At 32.0% G+C, this 21,102-nt stretch overlaps 1 protein-coding gene and 2 long non-coding RNA genes across 4 annotated transcripts; all 3 read right to left on the reverse strand.

Annotated features, from left to right (window-relative positions):
- Positions 1-5,055: 5,055 nt before the first annotated feature.
- LOC107009882 (ATP-dependent DNA helicase pif1-like) lies at positions 5,056-5,787 on the reverse strand. The gene has a single exon (XM_015209191.1). The coding sequence runs from the start codon at positions 5,785-5,787 to the stop codon at positions 5,056-5,058; it is 732 nt and encodes a 243-aa protein (XP_015064677.1).
- A 3,439-nt stretch (positions 5,788-9,226) lies between these two features.
- Positions 9,227-11,679, reverse strand: LOC114076176. 2 transcript variants are annotated; one of them, XR_003577048.1, is made up of 7 exons: positions 11,562-11,679; positions 11,352-11,476; positions 10,979-11,096; positions 10,484-10,604; positions 9,618-10,390; positions 9,416-9,524; positions 9,227-9,342 (listed from the first exon to the last, which is right to left on the reverse strand). It is a non-coding gene; the product is annotated as an uncharacterized LOC114076176 (long non-coding RNA). The 2 variants fall into 2 exon arrangements; XR_003577049.1 differs by lacking the exons at positions 11,352-11,476; positions 11,562-11,679 and adding an exon at positions 11,186-11,268.
- A 908-nt stretch (positions 11,680-12,587) lies between these two features.
- Positions 12,588-16,611, reverse strand: LOC114076181. The gene is made up of 3 exons (XR_003577057.1): positions 16,383-16,611; positions 15,999-16,283; positions 12,588-14,155 (listed from the first exon to the last, which is right to left on the reverse strand). It is a non-coding gene; the product is annotated as an uncharacterized LOC114076181 (long non-coding RNA).
- Between the last annotated feature and the right edge of the window lie 4,491 nt (positions 16,612-21,102).

Here is a 21,102-nt window from a genome sequence, read left to right on the forward strand (position 1 = left end):
ACTACCTTATGAGGAAGGTTGTTATTTTTAATCTTACCTAATCTTGTATGACTCCACATCCAACATCCAGTTTTTTGAAATATTCATCTCATGGAAATATGTTAAACTTTACTGACCTAATGCTTATTATCATATAATTGTCATAAAATAAATTTACCTTTTATTTTGATATAATATAATATAATATATATATATATATATAGTAAAATAAAATAGAAAAAACATTTAAACAATTATACACTAAAATTTAAAAATTAAAGAAGAGAAGAACTTTAATAAGTAAAAGAAAACTACCCTACCACATCCCCATTCCCCTACCAGTACCCCCAACCCACCCTTCAAGCCCTCACCTTCCAAATGTTTTAATGGTACTAAAATTAAAATTACTTTTAAAATATAATCTCTTCCGTTAAAAAAATGATATTTTTTTTAATCTTTTAAAAAAGAATGACTTTTTTTTTATAATAACTTTTTATGTGATATGTTTAAGACCACAAGATTAAAGGATAATTTTGTATATTTGACATAATTTTAATTTAGAACCACATGATTAAAATTTTTATTTATTTTCTTAAACTTCGTATTAAGTTAAACTACACCATTTCTGTATAAAACTGANATAGGAGTAAAATTTTCATCTATAATTTCATTCTGTTGAAAGAATGAACCAAAATATCTAAATTGTTTGTACTTTGATACCGCAATTTAGTTCACAACTTAATTTTCTCTTCTCATGCTAATAAACATGCAATACATATAATCAGTTGTATTTCTATTTCTCAAGATTACCTGTTTTTCTAAACTGTTTTCTATATTTCAATTTTTTTTTATTTTCTATTTTGTACCAGTGTAACAAAATGTCATGAATTGTGGCATTTGTATAGCTTCACAATTTGATATAATTTGGAGAAGTTATCACAAACCTCCACAATAAAATCGCTACATGTTATAATAAATTGCGGTGTTCACAAAACCACACAAATATGTTCAATTTGCGGAGGTTATTACAAGCTCCCACAATAAAACCATCGGAAAATAAATTATATCGTAGGGTTAAAATAAATGCTACAAAATGATTTTATGGTGGAGTGTTTTTAAAACTCCCACAAATAAATCTATACAAATTAGCATGTTTTTTTTGTTCAAGCTTCAATTATATTTCCAGACAATCAATGACTTACAAACTCAGAAAAGAGATTACGCTTCTATGCATGAACTTCTGTATATATATATATGAAAGGAAGACTTTCACTAACGGACTTACTGATACTTCATACATAATTACATACATTTAATTTAACTACCACATTGATTATCAACATACAGTTGTATCTGGAACTAACTTCACAACAGATAATTCTTGTGAAATTTATTTTAAAAAGTTAATGATGTGTTAATAGGTAATGTTTAATTTGTTATCTTACAAATGTTGTCAAGTTGTTTAGGTGAAACTTTGAAGTTTAATTTGATGTTTTTCTTTTCTCACGGAGCTTTAACTAATTTATCATTACACATTTTCACTAGTAAAGCAAAACAATAAAATGACTTGGCAATGTATTACACAGTGCATTATATCATATATAATGTACAAAATCGGTAGAAAATTCTCCAATTTTTCAAACTATATATGTACGTATTTGTGTCAAGATCTGTAGGAGAGAATGCAGCAAATTTAGGAAATAAAGATTCAGTGTGAAGTAATGTACCAAGTATGAAAGCTAATAAAATAACTGAGCATGAATCATAATTTGAAAGTACTCATATAAATGAGTGAAGAATAAACTGATTGTAATGACCTACTCTTGAATCTAGCAAGCAAACACTAATAAAATAACAACCAACCTGGCCCTCATAAGCTCGACAAATATAAACAATAAACAACACTACCTAGTACCTACTTGATCCCTCATAAGATCGACACGTGAAATTCAATGTATATACCCTATATTGTTAATACTATATCCTCACAGACAATCAGTACGTCTTAATAACCCCTTAGGCATTGTATATATGTCATGACTCGAGTCTACACCCTGGACATGATTGACACTCAAGTACCATTGTTGGTCCCCAAACAAATCCTTATCCTAGCGGACTACAAGCGGAAGACTTACATAAACATGCAAAAACTTAAAATATAAAGAAAAGTTCATAAAACATAAATAAACTTTAAGTTCAAAGAAAATTTTGTATAATAATATATATACATCTCACCATAAAAGACAACTTTAGTCTTTAAAACATTGAACAAAAAAAATGAAGACTTCTAAAACTTATCTATCTATCTATGAAACCTCTCAATGACAATGATGGAAGTCGGGACAAGACCCACAATATACTGACTAAACTGAAAAGTAAATGAAATCCTCCAAAATAAAGGAGGCTCACCATAGCTAGCTTGAACTCTCGGATATGTTAACAAAGCTCCTGTTGATGATCCTGAATAGTTGTGATGCATCATGATAAGATGCAGGCCAAATGGCTCAGCACGTGAAATGTATAATCATGTAAAGAGAATTTTAAAGCATAACATAAGCTTGAACTTGATAAAATTGAAAACATACTTGTTTTCAAAATTACTCAACTCAAGGATACTCAAAACTTCTCAACTTACTCAACTAAGAAGTACTCAATGATAAGATATTCAACTCCGAGATTAGATACTCAACTTCAAAGATATGATACTCGACTCAATGAAGCACAGACCAACTCAAGATACACAACTTAAGGTGCTCAACTCGAAATACTCAAACTCCATATACTTAGCTGAGCTCATTTTAATGTAGAGCATTTTAAAACAAGTGCAATATCAGTTTCAAAATATGATGTCAACTCTATGTATATAACAAGGATACAACAAAACTCTGAATGTATATAAAAATAAAATAACTTTTGTGGGAGTTTCTCTAACTCTTTTATTCAGAAAGAAAAATTTATTTGTTTTTGAGACTTATTTAAAATCGCAACTTAATTTTTAAAGAAAAATCAAGAAAACTATTCTTCCAATTGACTAAAATAGAAAATTCCATTTGAAAGAAAGATTTTAAGGAATTCGGGAATTCTTATTAACATCTTAGAAATGTTTTAAAAGCATCTAAGACGTCCTCTTACTCGCAGTTATCCGACAAATAACTTGTTTGGCTAACATGTTTAAGTTATCTTGAAATAAAGAATTATTTAAAGCTTGTTTCAAAGTGAAATATTAATTTATTAGCTAAGTGAGATTTGCAAAAGTTTATTTTAAATCCATTATTTGATTGATTTAATTAAATGACTAAGACGAGGTGGCGTCTTGCTGATTCAAATTCTTTAACCCTAAAACTAAACGACAATTATAACGGGTAAATAAGAAGTAAAGTAAAAGAGAGGGAGACAGAGGGTTGGGTCCAAATTCAATTTTTGTCCGCCTGGACCGATATTTGGACCCATTTCGTTTTGGACCTTTAACCCATTTTAAAGGTACCTTTCCTAAACTAACAAGATAATAAATAATAATATGACATGACAACGGCTTATGCCCAAACATAACAACACACAATCATGTGATAATAAAAAGAGGCATATAGGCCCAACTTCTTCAACTCCTCCACTCGCTTCGTATTCTTTCAACCTCGAGACCTGTACATCTTCTTGGGACTTATTCTTTGACTAGTCAGGGACACGTGCGTTGCACGTGTGAGCTATGGTAAGTAATATAATTCTATGTGATTTTTTTCTTTTAAATCTGTGTTTTGATGATTGGGTGAATTGTTATTGATGTATAGAAGCGTACATTGTGTTTATTAGTCTTTTGATGATTACATGAGGTATTAGTGATGTTGTATAGTGAAAAAGATTTGACGCATTTTATAAAAATTAGTAACAATAACATGTAGTTAATATGAAGTGTTTAAACAGAAGTACGAAAGTACGGTTAATTGTTAATAATACTAATATTTAAACATTATAATAGAATATAATGTTAATAAAGCTGATAATAGCAATGAAAGAAATATTTTGAAAATGACCCTAACGCATTTTAGAGTGTGGGTTGTTGAAGAATCCATTATGCTTGTATAGGTTTATTTGCGTCTTCTAAACCTGTAATTTGAAGCAATGTAATGTTGTTAGTATATAGTATCTGTAAATATTTCATTATATGTGTTAGAAGTGACCATATATGTATATGGGGTTATCGTACCTAAAACATCCTTATAGACGATGTTCTTTGTGTACGTTCCTTTTTGACGTTTGGGTTGCTCTATTAGGACAAGTACTTTTTTTGTGGACATAGATATCCCTCTTGATAGCGCCACGTACAATTGACCATGTGAGAAAACATGTTGGGGCAAATACAAACCAACATTGTGAATTGTTTGACCTTGAGCTTTATTTATAGTCATTGCAAAACAAAGGCGTATGGGGAATTGCTTTCGAATGAATTTAAATGGATATCCTTCATTTTCTGGTGGTGATAGTTGTATTCTTGGAAGAAACATATGTTTTGTTGCAGAATGACCACTTGATATTTCTGCATGTAGGACATTTTGAGAGAAACGTCGACATATCATTCGTGTGCCGTTGCATAAGCCACTTGAAGGGTCCAAATTCCTTAGCAACATGATAGGTGCATCTTCCTTCAATTCTAACCTGCATTAAATAAGATATGTCAAAATCTTTCCATTTTTTTTTATTTTTTCGGCCTCTTGTAAGTTGTAATGTATTATGTTCATACCTATGTGGTGGGAGACCGTTTGGTGTTAAAGTATTTAGATATTCTTCTTGGTAATAGTTGTTGGTGTCATCTTCTGCTGAGTCAAAGCTATTGAATATCTTGCTTTCACCTGGGAATTGAGATATTAACTTGTTGTTAATTTTATCCACATGGTCATTTCTGCTTGCTAAAATAGCTCTTTCAGTGACATATTTTGTTGTTGCAGCATTTTCTTGCAGGTTTTGAAATATCTCTTTTATTATGAATTCTTCTGGAATTCCATCCTTGGAATGTTTTATTGTTAATTGTTCTGGGAGGAGGCTTAAATTTTCTCTTATTGTTGGTTCATCACCGTTACCCACTCAAAGTAAGAACTCACTGAATGTTGGATCTGTTCTTGCTCTCATATTTCTAGTAAATTGAATCTTCTCCATCAAAGGCCACAGATATGATTTGACCAAGCTTGCATTTACAATTTCTACACGAGTTGATTTTGGAACTACTGGTAAAACTTGCCGAAAATCTCCTCCAAAAACCATGACTTTTCCGCCGAATGGTTTATCGATGTCCATTATGTCTCTAAAGCTCCTATCGACTGTTTCTATTGTTTGTCGTTTGGCCATTGGTGCTTCATACCATATAATCACTTTTGCTTTTCTAATCAATTTGGCAACACCACTTTGCTTTGACATGTTTGTCATAGTTGATTCACTTGTTTTGAAGAGGGATCTCAAACTTGAGTGTGCCGTACGTCCTCCTGGTAAGATTGTAGCAGCTACGCTATTGGTTCCTGTTGCCAAACCTATCATGCCTCTTGATCTAACATTGGCAAGTAATGCACGGTATAAGTATGTCTTTCCAGTTCCCCCGGGTCCATCCACAAAGAATATTGCAGTTGTTCCAGCATTGATTGTTTGCATTATTTTTGTAAAAGCATGATGTTGTTCTGGATTTAATTGTGACTGTGCATCAAAATCTTCTGGTGGTATCTGCACGGACATTTCTTCATTTATTTCTCTACATTCTGATGAACCAACTTCGAGGAAATTGTGATCTAGTTGAGGAATGTCATATATGTCTATGCTTTTGCCCATAATTTGCAAGCAATTATTAATACTGTTCAGAGTAGACTATAGTATAGTATTGTGTGAGTTGCCATATAGCCTGTTGAAGTCCTCTGACATATCCTCATAATAAGTATCCCAGAGTTCTCTAATATCCGTTGGGTTACAATGAACCAAAATTGTAGCAAACAAACTTCTAAGAGCGAGTGGCATTTTGAAAACAACAGTCTCTCTCATACATTCTGATATGATGTTGTCGGGCTCAAGTAACCCTCTTTCTTTGGCTGCTTCTTTGAAGGTCTGACATTGCTTGCCATTGACCGTGAGTAAGTCGTTGAATGGCAATGGTCCCCTTACATGGTTTATTAACAACCGCTCATAATATCTTTCCCCTTCTCGAGGATTAGCTGTGCAATATAATCAATATGTACTAATTAATAAGTTTAAAAATTATCAATATGTATGATTTTATAGCTTACTACATTCAGCTTACCGATTGCAATGCGACCAATTACAGATCTTGTTTTCCTTTTTGTCCAAGTCTTTACCTTCAAATTCCAAACATAATACTTTGGAAATTATCTATAAAGATATGTTTTTGCTTCAGAGTCAATTGAGCACATTGTGAAATACTCGGTCAACATTGTTTGCTTGACACCATCCCAGGCGATGACATTTTTTAAATTTTTATTTTTCCAGTAAAACACTGTGATTTTGTTTTGAGTTAGTATTTGTATTTGATAATTTTAATTATTTTTTTAAGTAAATGCGTATTATAATGCATTAATATGTGTACCTGAATATTTTTCTGGCAAATGTAGTTGAAGGTTGATGACTGCAGGTTGCATTTCAGTCAAGTTGAATTCATATATTCTCTTCAGGCGGTGAGACCCATCGCACATCTTGAAATGTTTGTATTTCGTCAATAACATTTTCACCATCATCAGACTGAACATAAACTGCACACCGATCATGTCCTTTATATATATACTTGTATAGATATTTTATTGCTTTGACTCCTGAGCAAACCTCAACATTAATGTGACAATTGTATCTTGTAAGCAGATAAGGGCTATAAGGTACTACCCATTGATTTGTCATATGCATTCCACGAACAATCTCTATTCTTCCATCCATTCTTCTTTTCTAAATTGGATATCCATCCTTTGCTTGGATTGATTTGTTGTTGTATGGCCTTGGATAATGATATTTACATTGTCCATTTTGCATGCATGTGTTTGTTGGACGTTTGTTTCCACATGGTCCATGCATCATATGTTTGAGCACTAATTTATGCAATATAGGATACTCATATTTATCTGGAATCTCTGCTGAGATAAACCTATCGTACTGATCTCCTGATTTGATGTTGTGCGCTTCTTTTAATATGAGAAGTAGGTGTATGTGTGGTAGTCCCGTTATTGAAATTCTACCACGAATACATGAGCAACAACAATTCCAAATACTTCTTTCTTGAAAATTTGCTCTTTTAGATCCTGCAACTTAGCTCTGAATACTCTTGTTACCAAGTCAGGTCTATCTTGAGGAGTTTGTCCGGGGCGCAATTCTTGTTGGATTTCAATCCAGTCAGGATTGCACGTCATTGTTATAAACAGATCTGGTCTACCAAAATGTTGTACCAAAGCCATTGCATCCATATAGCGTTTTTTCATATCTCGTGGCCCCCCAATAAATGATGGAAGTAGTATTCTTTGCCCAATTCTATCTCCCCTGCATTTTCCCGAGCTGACACTATCAACAATACCTTGATAAACCTCTCTTCTAAAATTTGATTGTTCCTTTCTGAAATATTCTAGCCTTGTTGTTTCGAATTTTATGTACATGTCAACCACAAATTGTTGTAGTAATCTTCCACATAGTAGTAATACTGACCTCTCTGTTTCTCGTAGTTGTAGCTTATAACAATAGTATTCTCTGCAAGAAACATTTCCCTTTGTCTCACGACGGACATCTACAAGTGAAAGGAATAATATTAACATTATTTTTATTTTATATTGGTTATCATATTGGTATAGTAGAAAAATGTATTTTCTTATAATTGTGTTTTGTACGCCTTTGGTAGTATTCTTTTATATCGTGTATGTGTTTTTTATCAGTTGCTAACTTGTGAAGAACATGACTACATTTTTGCTATAAGAGGCCATAATGTAATATATTTTACCTTGATCCTCGTTGGCTAATACTGCATCAGCTGATTTGAATGTTGGAATATCATTGAGTATAGGTGGTGAGTGAGCACTACTTCTGTGAGGCAGTCTTTTGCTCTGTTTTCTTATTCCTTGATGCCATCCACCTTCACCTCTTGGGAATAACAAAGGATATTGAAGAGGGCATAACAACCAAAATAGTGTTTTACTCAATGTTTGTACCCTGAGTGCTCATAAACAATTATTTCTCGATCAAAAGGTATATTTCGAATGTTTCCATCGATCAAAATTGCTGCTACTTGACTTACCGAGGGTCTTTTGTACACTCGTTGATCCAAAGAGGCATTTGCAGCAATACGAAGTTGAAAATTGTGGAAACTTGTTTGGTTTTTTAATTGGCAAAATATTTGTGCATATGGGTTACTCTCCATTACCTGTTTGATTTTTGTTGCAATATGGTCTGAAAGAATTCCTTCATTCACCTTTGATAGCCCGTTGGTCAATTCGTTGTCTGTATCAAAGAAGTATAGTTGGAAGTAACATGGATTGTTATCACGTGGTAGCAACGATGGTACATCATGATAAATTTGACCTTGTACCCTGAATGTGTATACTCTTTTTTTTGCAGATGCTAGTTCCTTATCCAGGTTAACACCAAAATATGTAAAAGCAAAGATACTATTATATGCACGAATATTTTTGCGAAACTCTACCACATATGGAGTAGATGCCACAAAGATTTCATATAGTTCTGTTGGTGCTTCAGTGTTTGCCAATTTGATATATCCGCTTGCACAACAGAATGCTGGAGGTTCATGTTCCAATCTTTTTGCAGCACAATAAATACATTTTGGGACGGCTTTCAGCACGTGCAGATATGATAAAGATAAGTTATAAGCAACAATTCCTATATATAGAAATATTTTTAGAGATATGATAGAGTTGTAATTTGATAAAATTATTGAATGTTGAAGTTATGTAAGATATGAATAGGGTTTTCCGATGTACCTCTAACTTCAGAATCTTCAGATAATGCTCTAAATAGCCAATTGATTTTACGCTGCTTTTGCAAACGTGGATGTTCATCTTCTAGATGTGATATTGTTTGGGTTGCTAATATATACTTATCCAGTCTTCACAATGCGCTTTGCAATTGACTTTTCTCTATAAGGGGAACATTTTTTGGTACATTTAGACAAAGGATGTAATAATTTTGTATGTGTATATGCGAATATGTTTGCATTGTACTAAGTACTCATGTATGTTGGATTTTACATGATTATGTAAGTTCTTACCTGTGTTGGTGGATTTTTTTTTGTATGGTTGTCATGCTAATCAGTTTTACTGGTAGAAGGAATGTTTTTTTCTTTATCACCTGCTTGATTTGGCATGAAAGGAGTGTTTATATTTGTATCACCTGTGAAGTGAAGTGAATAAAAGGGTTAAATTTAATTTTCAATTGTGATAAGTACTTAACAAATTAGATTTACCTTGATGTTGGTTGTGTGTCATTGTTGATTTGATGGTGATAAAATTTGGATTGTTGGTGTGACACTTCTCTTCTCTCTTCCTATTTAGCATATGTAATTTAGCAGTGATCTAAAACGTAACAAAATCATTAATGGCAATTGTAGTCACATATTTAACATATATAGGAAAAAACATCTATTCTAGGGTAGGATGTATGCAAACCTTTTTTATGTAAGGGGATATACATTGCAGCAGAAGATTGTTGTTGATCTGTTTTGAAGTAATAAATTGCATACATAGAATGTTTAGTGAAACAGTTAACAAAATTCATTGATATAGGAAAGTAAGTTAAAAATAAAAGTGATGTTAGGTGAAGTTGCTTGGTGAAAAAAGGTAAGTTGTTTTTAAATATTAGGGAGATAATAAGCATTGGTAGATAAAAATAAGGAAATTTTAGATCAACTATATATTATTTTTTTTCCTCTTTGATCTTCTTTTCCATCGGATAGGGCATGATGTTTTTTCCTTTAACCTTCCGGGTCCTTTTTCTTTGTAGTTGAATTAGTGGGGCTTCGTCGTCCCTTTTATCTAGTAATTATGTTTTTCTACCTCATGTATCATCAATTTCTGTGGATTATCATCTGCAATGACTTGTTTAATGTTGTTAGTCCTCTTGCATGTATTTTTTTTTTTGGATTTTCAATGTCAGTTTGAACTGCTGCAATATATTTTTCAACATTAGGCATGCCTGCAACTATTTCTTTCATTTTTTCATCATCACTTAGTATCTTTGTCCTCTTGCTTCTTTGTTTTGTAATTGGCATTTTAACCTTGGTTTGATCTGGAGGTAATTTTTTTGAAACCTCATGTATCTCCATAGCTATCACATTCATGTTTGTGTCAACATCTGGGAATTTACGATCAATCTTAACAAGGATACTGAATTCTTTCCCTTTACTCAATACCATCTTGTGATAGTATGGTGATTGTTCTTTCTGTGGAATATGAAAACGTATATATTAGCCTTACAATTGAAATAGGGTGAAGTTATTTATACAGGCCAATATTTCATAGAGTAAGTGATTTACCTTTTCAGATGTAGAGAGAACATACTCTTTTACGTTACAACCAAAATAGTATTTTGCAGCATCAAACATTGTAATGCTTAGAAATTGATCCTCAGCAGTGACATCAATCTTTAACCGATATCTAAATCAAATTGGATGTTTTAATCAGTATGGTGCTAATTATTTGATAGTGATATAGTAAGCTCATTAGTTAATAATATTTTTTCATGCATCTGGAGTAGGCAATATTTGTTCTTGGTTGTTTGTGTAGTTTAACTAGCCTCATAATCAACATCTTCTGCTCTACAGTAGGTACAAGTTGCAATACTATTTATAACAGTAACTCGCTTGTAGCATTTGTTGCAACCAGGATACCATGGGTCGGTGTTACTGTCAATGTCAGTAACCGTAGCGTTGAACTTATAGTACATATCCTATACGTAAATTCAGGAAATCACGTAATTACATTTGTAATATATAAGTGGAATAAAAGATGAGTTTTGTATAGGAAAGTACCTTCACAATGGCAAGTGAACCATTTAAAATATTACTAATTTTCACTTGACGGGCAGTTTGCATTAGTCTGCTTCGCATTAGACTTACGTCAATCTTTTCTGCCTTCATGTTGTCATTCCTGAAATTTTTAAGAAATGAATAAAAAATATTAATGATGTAGCATGTGGGTAGCCTCTAAATAAGTGTGATGAAACATGTATTACTTACCATTTTGGAGATTGTTCGCTCTTTCAAATTGTGGATTTATAAGCAAACTACTAACAGGAGTTGTGGAAAGGACAAAATCCCCTATTTCAACAGGAGTAATTTATTCAGTGATACTTTTATGTACTTTGAAAATTGACTCAAATATATCAAGTGTGGAGATGTATACCTTGATAAATTAATGATTTTACATCACAAAAGGCAAGAACTGGTTTGTGACTTTCAAGGCTTTGTAACATTTGACCTTCAATTTCAACAAAGTCTACCCATAAAGTCATAACTTTTCGATCATACCTATATAAGTAACAAATTTTATTTATGATAAATGTTGATTAACGTGAAATATTTATATGTAGGATGCATAAAAAGTATATGTTACCTTTCGTTTGTAACGATTACTTCGCGTCTAATGCTTCGTCCTTCTCCAGTTAGTGGTTTTACTGTGAGTAAATTACACACCACATCTATACAAAACAATGTGTTAAAAAACCTATTTTCTTAATGTATGTAACAAACAATAAACATTTTGTGAAATTTACCAAACAAACTTCCATTAGTGATTTTTTCAGCTTTATCAAATGTAATAAATCCATTTGAAAATTGTTCAGTCTTAAAATTACTTTTGTCCTCAACGACCTCGGTGTTGTTCATAAATGCTAGTTCAAGCTCCTTATGTGCGGATAAGAAGTTCGGTTTAGGTCCATTTAATTTTCCATTTATAATGTAATAACTTTGATTAAGTTGAAAAGACTTGTTCCATGCATGAACATCTTTGTTGAAAAGAGTGGTTTGTATTTTTGTACCCAGTGGTTAGGACCATAATCATTAGAATTCCAAAAGAAGTTAACATATTAAATAATGTATATAACAAAATATTAAAATAGAGTTACCTCTTCGTCGACTAATATCAGTTGCCAACGAATACCTTCACCATTTACATTTTTATACTCTTTTGTTAAACTCCGACGAATGACTAAGACTTTAATAACCCATTCTGTTGCATATTTCTTCAACTTGCTAATTGGTAGGCACTGGTTCTCGAGCTCTTCTAGACTTGTCATTGTATTGTTGTAGTATCTAGGATGTACTAATACAATATATATTTGTGATGTAACTTGTTTTTATATAATTAGTGTTCTTTTGGTCTAAAAATAAAGATGATCAAGAATGTAATATTCACGAAACATAAACTATTTTTCTTTTAAAATTTTAAAAGCGAGCAACTTCAACTAACAATAGTATAAATATCACAATTGAAGCAAGTTCCAGGGTGGAGAAATGATACCTATTCTTGTGTTTCCAAGAGCAAGAAACCTGCTAACATTATTAGAACATGAAGAGATGATAAACGTAGATTCAAATAGAAGTAAAACAATAAAAATGTAACAAGTTACTATAACGGAAATAGTGCAAACGTATAGAATTCAAAATGGAAAAGTCCTTGGTGGACAATCTGTTTGCATGTTATGATTCTATAATATCTTAACTGGACGCAAATATTGTGTTTTTGTACAAAATATTTTAGAAAATCGTTGTCCACAAAATTACTTATAGGAAAATATTTTCTGTCCTATCAAACATGCTGGATCATTTCTGGTACTTTTGGTGATGATCTTAATACCACTGAAGCTGGCTGGCAAGTAAATAGTATTTGCAAATTCATCTACTTAAAACATCGATGATCGATGAAGTGTATGATTGCTGCTAAGCTAAGCTGTGACATCAAACTAACCATATTACAGCTAATAATTAGTACAAAATTTCAGTGTAAACAGAGATTTGGTACATAACATGTGCACATAAATCTTGAAAATAAAATAAGACAGTAGCATGCCATGGATTCAATCAACCACGTTATTGACCTTGAAAAATATTAACCACGTCATTTTTTTCTGGTCTACATTACAGAATTTTTTTTTCTCGTCTATATTTATTCAATCGGATAATAGGCCCATACAAGAGAGTTTTAAATTGGATTGATGACACAAACAATGCCATGGAACCTCATTTCCAAGAGGTACATGTGATCCTCTTCAAAGCTAAAAAGAAGTTCCATAACAAAAGATATGATGTAGAAAGTAGCATCCCTCAATCAAATGTAGGAGAGGGGAAATAGACTCTAATTCCGCATTTAGAAAGTAAACTTGAAGTGTTAGTAAGGCTGCTTAAAAATGGCAAATGACCTTGATAGCTTACAATGAAACTGAAGGTATGAAACATAAGCAAAAGTCCATGATGAATGTAAACATTCTCGTCAATATTACTATCACCAGCTTATTTTGATCATCACATAGCTCCACTAGCTAGGACAGAAGATTTGGTTGTTTGAAACTCTATTTAGACGACAAAACAAGAGAAAATTTAAAAATATATCTAGTAGACTCTCATGTTTCTTTGAAGCTAGAATACTTCTTTTTCAGATTCTTTTCCTCCACCATTGTGAATCCCAATTAGAATGAGGTATGCTACACTTTTTAGTTAAGATTCAGGAAGCAACTCTCAAAGATTTCACCGTTTATGTTCATAAAAAAGTTTAGATGCTTATGATTCAGTAGGAGGAGGCAAACCTTATGCTAAAGAAGGAAAAACAGAACATCCTTTATTATTTATTTAGACATTGCCCTAAAACGTAATTGCCAATTCCAATTTGGACAAGTACTACACACACTACAGCAATTTGCAGTGGCAGCTGCTCATGTCTTACTTGTTCCTTGTGAAAGATCATGCAGCTTCAAGAAAATTATCATTACCTACAATAAAAGCTATCAAGTAAAAGTAATCGTAATGTGTGAGTTCATATAAGACCATGTAAAAGCTATCAATCAAACTCCCAATGTGCTAGGAAGCTAAGGGTGTACATATATTTGCAATTAGCAGCAAAATAGAGCAAAACCAAAACATTAACGTCAGCAAAAGTAGATTAACCTTAACAAAGGGACCTCGCCTATTGTCCCTTACAGCAAAGTTAAACACCTGCAGCGTTTAAAAACCACAAACAACATTTCACAAAAGCGAATGATTAAAAGTTAAAAAAAAACAGCACAGAAAAGAGAAACAATTTAATGTACAATAACATGTGATTAGAGACATTTATACAGATGATGAGAGTAGCTGAAAAGGTTTTGGAAGAAGGATAATGAAACTTCATAACCGTTGCAGAAGAGAAGTGGGGCAGCAACGATCGATGTGGCGTTTCTGAATAATTCCCTTAATACATTTACTTAAAAGGACTATTTTTGAACTATTCTGAAGCCGCCGGTGAACTAAGCAGCCGCCATTATTAGCACATACAGATGGGGAAAACACTATGGTGAGTCAATTCTCTGTTTCTCGATGAATTTACTTTCAAATTTTGCTTTTTGCTGTTGAAAAGCGTATTTCAATGAACAATAATCACACTTTTGTTAAAAATTCACTGTAACTATTAGGCAAAAAAAATAGCACCAAAATGTTTACCTGTATATCATCCAGGCACAGAAAAGAGAAACAATTTAATGAACAATAATAAGCTAGATAAAGGCATACACAGTAAACAGAAAATTCAGAGCAGCTATTCATAAATAAAGAGGAGAAAAAAAGTTACTTGATTGCTGCACATAAAAGAGTAACAGATTATTGGACAATAACATGTTGTTGGAGAGATTTATATAGATGAGTGAAGCATCTGAAAAGGTTCACCATCAGATGAACTTGAGCGTCCAAAACTGTTGTCGCTTGAGTAGTCTATACGTTGGATGCATGAAGCGTTTTTAGGGAATTAAATTAGGTTTCAGATTATAAGCCAATTTAATTTAATTGTTAATAAATTAATATTTATTAGAATTGTAGGGTTAAAATGGTAATTCAACTTTGAGCTGGTTCAATATTTTGATATTTAGGGGTAAATTGGTCTTTCAACTTTTATCTTTGGGGCTTCATGCTTATAATAATATATGATTTAATAGATTGACTCGATATAAAGGTTTGGGTCTTTGTGGCTCGATAGGAAAACATAGATAAGGTCCGTCAAGACCCAGGTGACACATTTCACATGCAAAACAAATGAGAGCAAGGATTAGCACTCAAATAATAATATTTCGAAAAGGTATATTTAATCAACATGGAGCGTAGATGACTATGATATTAAGCATTGGCAGAGCATAGCTAAACAGACTTTTAAAACAAGCGAGGCAAATAAGCTGAGGCTGAAAGATAGAATAAAACAAATTGGAAGTGGTTGTGCCCAAAAATCATGTTGCAGACATGATGTAATTCAATATTACTAAAAGAAATTATAATAAATGTGATGCCCTGTCAAGACAAAAATTCATGCTTAGGCTGTCAAATATTACCGCTTGAAAACACACAATTCAAAATTGGCATGCAAGACAAGTAATGAAGAGGATAGGAATCACAATCAACACATTTCAAGCCTAAAACCACATGAACCTCCAAGCAATTTACATCTCCATTCAATCATCTGACTTGGCGAAAGAACTAATGGAACAATATGGCAAATTTTCCATGACAAAAAAAAATGATTACGGCTAATAGAATAGACTCAACCAAAAGTTGTTATGAAGATCAAGAAAGGAGTTAAAATGACAACAACTTTTAGCTTAGGACAATAGTTTCGAGATTTTTTAATATTGACTCCAAACAATAAATAGATCATTCCCAGCAAAACAAATGAAAGAAGAGCTACTCATCAGAACATGCTAAAAAAACACGTTAAAACTGGAAAACTAATCCGACAACATCCACCATTTCACAGGCCACAATCTATCATTTTCGACCAAAAAACAAAGGATAGACGAGAGAGTAGAGGAAACGATACCTCTTTTGGAGTAGCGACTGAGACAAGAAATGGGCAGTAGAACGACCACCTTCATCACACAAAGCACAGATGCTGACAGCAACAGAGAAACCCAAACGAAATCTTGAATGTCGCAGCAAACTTAATGGAATGCTCGCTTGGTTTACTCCTGGTATATTTTGCTCTGGAAAGTTGTGGCAGAAAATTTTCTCAATCGAAAAAACAACTTTCTCACGAATTTCTCTAGCTAAAAAAAATAATCGTTCCCTGAATTTCTAATCTTCTCTTAGTGAAAACCTGTAAGCCCTACAAATGAATGGAAAACGACTATTTATAGATGAAAAATTAGGGTTGGAAAGGGAGGGAAATCGAGTAGATTTTTTAGAGTGAATTTCAAATTCAAACCTCCAAAAAATCTTTCACAATTTTGGAGAAACAACCTTTTCCCCATGATTTGTCTCCACTCCGGAAAGGGAAAAGAGGATAGAGGGCTAGATCGATCTGAACATCCTTGGGGCAACGTGGATCGATCTCACACCAACAAGGACGAGCACGCGAACTGCTCTTTCCTGCTGCAATCGTACCCTGGAGAGAGACGCTGAGAAAAGAGACAAGGAATCGTATTGTACGCGTACTTGTAACCAAATTGAATTATTGATGAACTTGGTTAAAACTTAAACAAGATGGATTAATACAAATCAATTAATGAACTTCTCAATTCTAAACAAGTAATTAATTAATCTTAATTATGAACTTAATAATTTAAAAAATAAATCTTTTGAGACAATTTTCCGAGATATACTAATTATAGTCAAAATTATATAAAACATATTTATTATTTAAAGTTTCTCAACATGATTAAAGTTACTCTAAAATAGCTTGAAAATATATATATTTGGATTTTATAAAGATAATTGTTATTAATCGTCTAAGAATTTAGAAGCACGTGAATCAATTTATATCGGGGATGGTAAAAATTGGGCGTCAACACTAACTAACAACCATCACATAAGAGTTACAGTGATGATACAACTATCTACCTCACGTTGCCAGCGCATCCTATACTCAGCCAAAGGTATAGGACCTGAACTACTAATGACCCACTAGTATATGTGAAAATGGTTCATCTAAAAAGTATGACTCTTTTCTATCCATGATGGTTACATGGTGTATGGGGCCAGTGATTTTTCTGAACTCTCCCCCATATTGGTCTTCAATATTACTCCCAAAATATACTTGCTCTTATGTTTTAAAAACATACGTCTTCGAGATTTGAGATTAATGCTCAAAACTTAGCCCAAAGGCTATCTTGAAAATCTCAGTTTCCTCACTTTTTTATTTAGAAAGCGATTACTCTTTTCTGAAAACTAGCCCGAAAGATTTTTGAAATCACAGTTTTCGTTCTTATTTAAATGTGAAAACATTCTAAATCTCTTTAGAGATACTTAGTCCCCATATACTTCTTTGAATAGCTGGTTTCAATCTTTACTCTTTATTCACCTTGAATTGTAAGTCTTTAAAAAAAAGTGAAAATATTTGTGAAAGACTTTTGAAAACTTTATAAACTTTACTTTGATTGGCTCTTAACTTCTAGACATGACTATTAACTTCTCTTGACTTTGATCTTAACTTTCCTTGAATTAGATTATGGATTCAAGGTTCATGATCTCATGTTTATGTATGATTTCATGATGTTCAAATTGGAGGGTGTTGGATTTAAAAAGGTGTGGATGAAAAATGAAGAGTTGCGACTTTTATGAAGAGTTGCGACTTTTATGAAATGTTGCGACTTTTATNCGACTTTCATGAAAAGTTGTGACTTTTATGAAAGGTGACGACCTTTCTGAAAGATTGTGACTTTTTCAAAGGTTTGTGACCTTTCTGGTAAGGCACAATAAGAACTTTTTCGCACTACCCTTTGTTTTTTATAAATTGAAGGATTTCCTCTCATTTTGATATAGAATTCATGGACTTCTTCTTCAACTACTAAATCTAGTATTCTAATTGTACTTTACTGCCCTTGAGTGGTTCGCTGATACCGGAGTTTTTGGTATCTCTACTTTGGTGATTGAGATCATTTTATCCTGGGAGGTCATATTCCAAATCAAACCTCGGATACAAGAGGGGAATAATTTCTTTAAGGGGACACTGTGAGTTCAGTGGACTTGATCTTTTTCCTATTAAATGTTTTCCAGATTCTTGTACGTATTTTACAAAATTTAGATTTGTGAATTAATTTCAGTTCTTCTATTCTTTTGTTCTTCACTGGTTCATTAAACTTGGTAACTTCGTGTTTCTGCAAAGTTTGTTGGAATCAGTAAGATTCTATAGGGACATATTAACAACAATTCTTCTTTAAGAAAAATATTTCGTGTATTTTTTAAAAAATATGTTTCTGATTCTAGTTTCGCTACTAGTTTTAATTTTCTAGTTGTGAAAATGTTCTTACACTTTGTTGTCTTACAAAGACTTTCAAAGTTTTGTTCTAAGTATGTTTGAAATACAAGATGAACAACAATCTTAAGGAAATTACTATACTGTTAGTATTTTTTTGTATTCTATTGATTGAGAGAATCTGATCATGGAATTAGAAGATAATGCATTACTTCTCCATAATTCGTAGCCTTGTTTCAGCAAGGTTGAAGTGAGGATGTAACAAAATTTTTTTATGGTATTCCGTTTAAAGATTACTAGGTAACCTTCTTATTAAATTATCTATGGAGGAAAATAGTTTCTAAGAGTTATCATCTTTGATTTTTTATTTTTTTTATTATGTGTATCTTTCGAAAAAGATCTGCAAACCATATATGGTGGAATGAATTTTACTTCGCAAATATTGTTGCTTTTAAAATTCTTTAGTTTACAAAAATGAGAGATGCATATTTTTGTTTGATAAAATAGTATGTCAAATGGTTATAGTTGGAAGACTATTGATAAGAAAAACATTTCTATGTGATAAAGAATATGTGTTATTCTGTTTGGAGGGAAAAAAAAGACTTTTGTAGTTTTGTACCCTATGAGAAATGTTAGTGTGTCTGATTTTTGTAGACTAAATACTTTTATGGTTTTATACTCTGGATAAATTGGACTATGCAAGTGGTTTGAAGAATATGAAAACTTCACATAATCAGTCAGTGTTGTACTTTTGATTTTTTTATTAACTTCAATGTAAATAGAAATAAATTGTACAATATTTTTTTGTCCTTATTGTTAGTAATTGAAATACTAAGTGGTATGCTTATCTATGATAGAAGAAAAATACCAGTGACTTAGAATTTGTGTTTTTGTGTCTCTATGGAATGAACTTTGACATTGTGTAAACATTGTCAAAGAGAATTAAAACACTATAATTCTTTAGTAGAATAATGTTTTTAACTTTAAAATATGTGAAAATAATTTTCAAATACTTGAAAAATATTTTTGAGATCACATTTGAAATGTGGGGGTTATTCGCTTATGATTAGGCTTGGTGTCTAATTTAACTTTGGATCAAAAGATATGAAATTTAATGATATATTTGTATTATGTTATACCCATAAAATTCTTGGAGTATATTTGGTATTGTGGTTGATGAGTTTCTCTATTACTAGTATATAGTGTGACTAGTATGAAACATCCAAATTATATATATACTTGCTCAAAATAATTGTGTTCTTTTATGGAAAAAAAATATCACCTTAAAATGTTGTGATTTTTTCATGAAAAGATGTCTATTATAATAAAAGTATTTGCATAGACATGAATATTGGTGAATAGTTATTTGTTATGCTTTTGTAAAAATAACATTTGGACTATATTATTTTTATTGAACCTGATGAAACTTGGTTCATGGGTAGTTCTATAACAATCATATTGAAAGATATTGAAATGTCCTTCTGAAAAGGACATTTGACAATCTAAACAATGTTTGTATCACACAAAATTGTAAGAAATTATTACAAAATATTAATGAGGAAAAAGCTACCTCGCGAAGATCTTTTCAAACTCAAGGTTTTTATTTGTTCTTACTTGCTTGTTTTAATGTTTGTGACATTAATACTTTGGGCATGTCAATTACAAAACCTTGTAAGGAAAACTGATCAACTTAGAAGTTTTGCCTAACTTTGAGTGCAATAAATAAAAATGTCAATTTTTTGTGGAATCTAAGTAAGTTGAACATTCTTATAAATCTGTTGAAAGGAATTCTAATCCCTTAGAATTGATTTACACTGATATTTTTGATATGAAGTTAACACCATCTCATGGTGGGAAAAAATATTTGTTACTTTTATTGAGAATTGCATTAGAAATGACTATGTCTATTTGCTGAATGGTAAGGATGAAGCAATAGAAATGTCTAGACAATGTAATATCGAAGTTGAAAATCAGTGTAAAAAAATATAAGAAGTGATAAAAATGGAGAGTATAAATCTCATTGTGCAGAAATATGTTTGGAAAGTGGAATATCCATCAAATTACTGTCATATTCACCTCAATCTAATGAAAAAACGAACGTTGAAATAAATAATGGATGCATTATTTATAAGTTCGGGTTTACACAAAACTCGTGTGGAGGAACTATCCTTACAGCAAAAGGGAACAACAAAAAGTTTTGTCTTTTTAGAAAGAAAGCGATCTTGTTTGATCAGAATACAATCTTTTCCATATGAGAAATGAAAAGGAAGGAAATCCAACTTGAAATATTTCAAAGTGTGGGAGTATCTAGTCAAAGTCCCAGTTCCTATTCCTAAAAGAATTAAAATAGGATCTATGAATGTGGACTGTAAAATTAGACTTGAGTAGTCTATAGAACGGTCTAAAAGGCCTAGGAAATAAAAAGGATAACGTACTTAATAAAGAGATTCAGAGGCTTAGTAAATGTTAAAGGATATTTACTTCCTTCGAATATGATTTTGTAACATTTCCAGTGTCTTTTGTAGACTCATTCTTTGGAAAGATGGTGTCAATAAACAATATTGGAAGTTAATTGATCTTCTTCAAGAAAATAAACTTTTGGGTTCAAAGTGAATTTTTGGAAGGAAAATAACAGTTGATGCAACTGTTGAAATATACAGCAAGACTTTGTGTCAAAGGCTTTAGACAAAAAAAAAAGGTTTGATCTTGTCAATATATATATATATATATA

Source organism: Solanum pennellii, chromosome 2, assembly GCF_001406875.1.
Source record: "Solanum pennellii chromosome 2, SPENNV200".
In the NCBI taxonomy this organism is placed as follows: Eukaryota; Viridiplantae; Streptophyta; class Magnoliopsida; order Solanales; family Solanaceae; genus Solanum; species Solanum pennellii.

Excerpts from the sequence above, each read along its gene's own strand:
- LOC107009882 (XM_015209191.1), bottom strand. The coding sequence starts at position 5,787 with ATGGGCAAAAGCATAGACATATATGACATTCCTCAACTAGATCACAAT.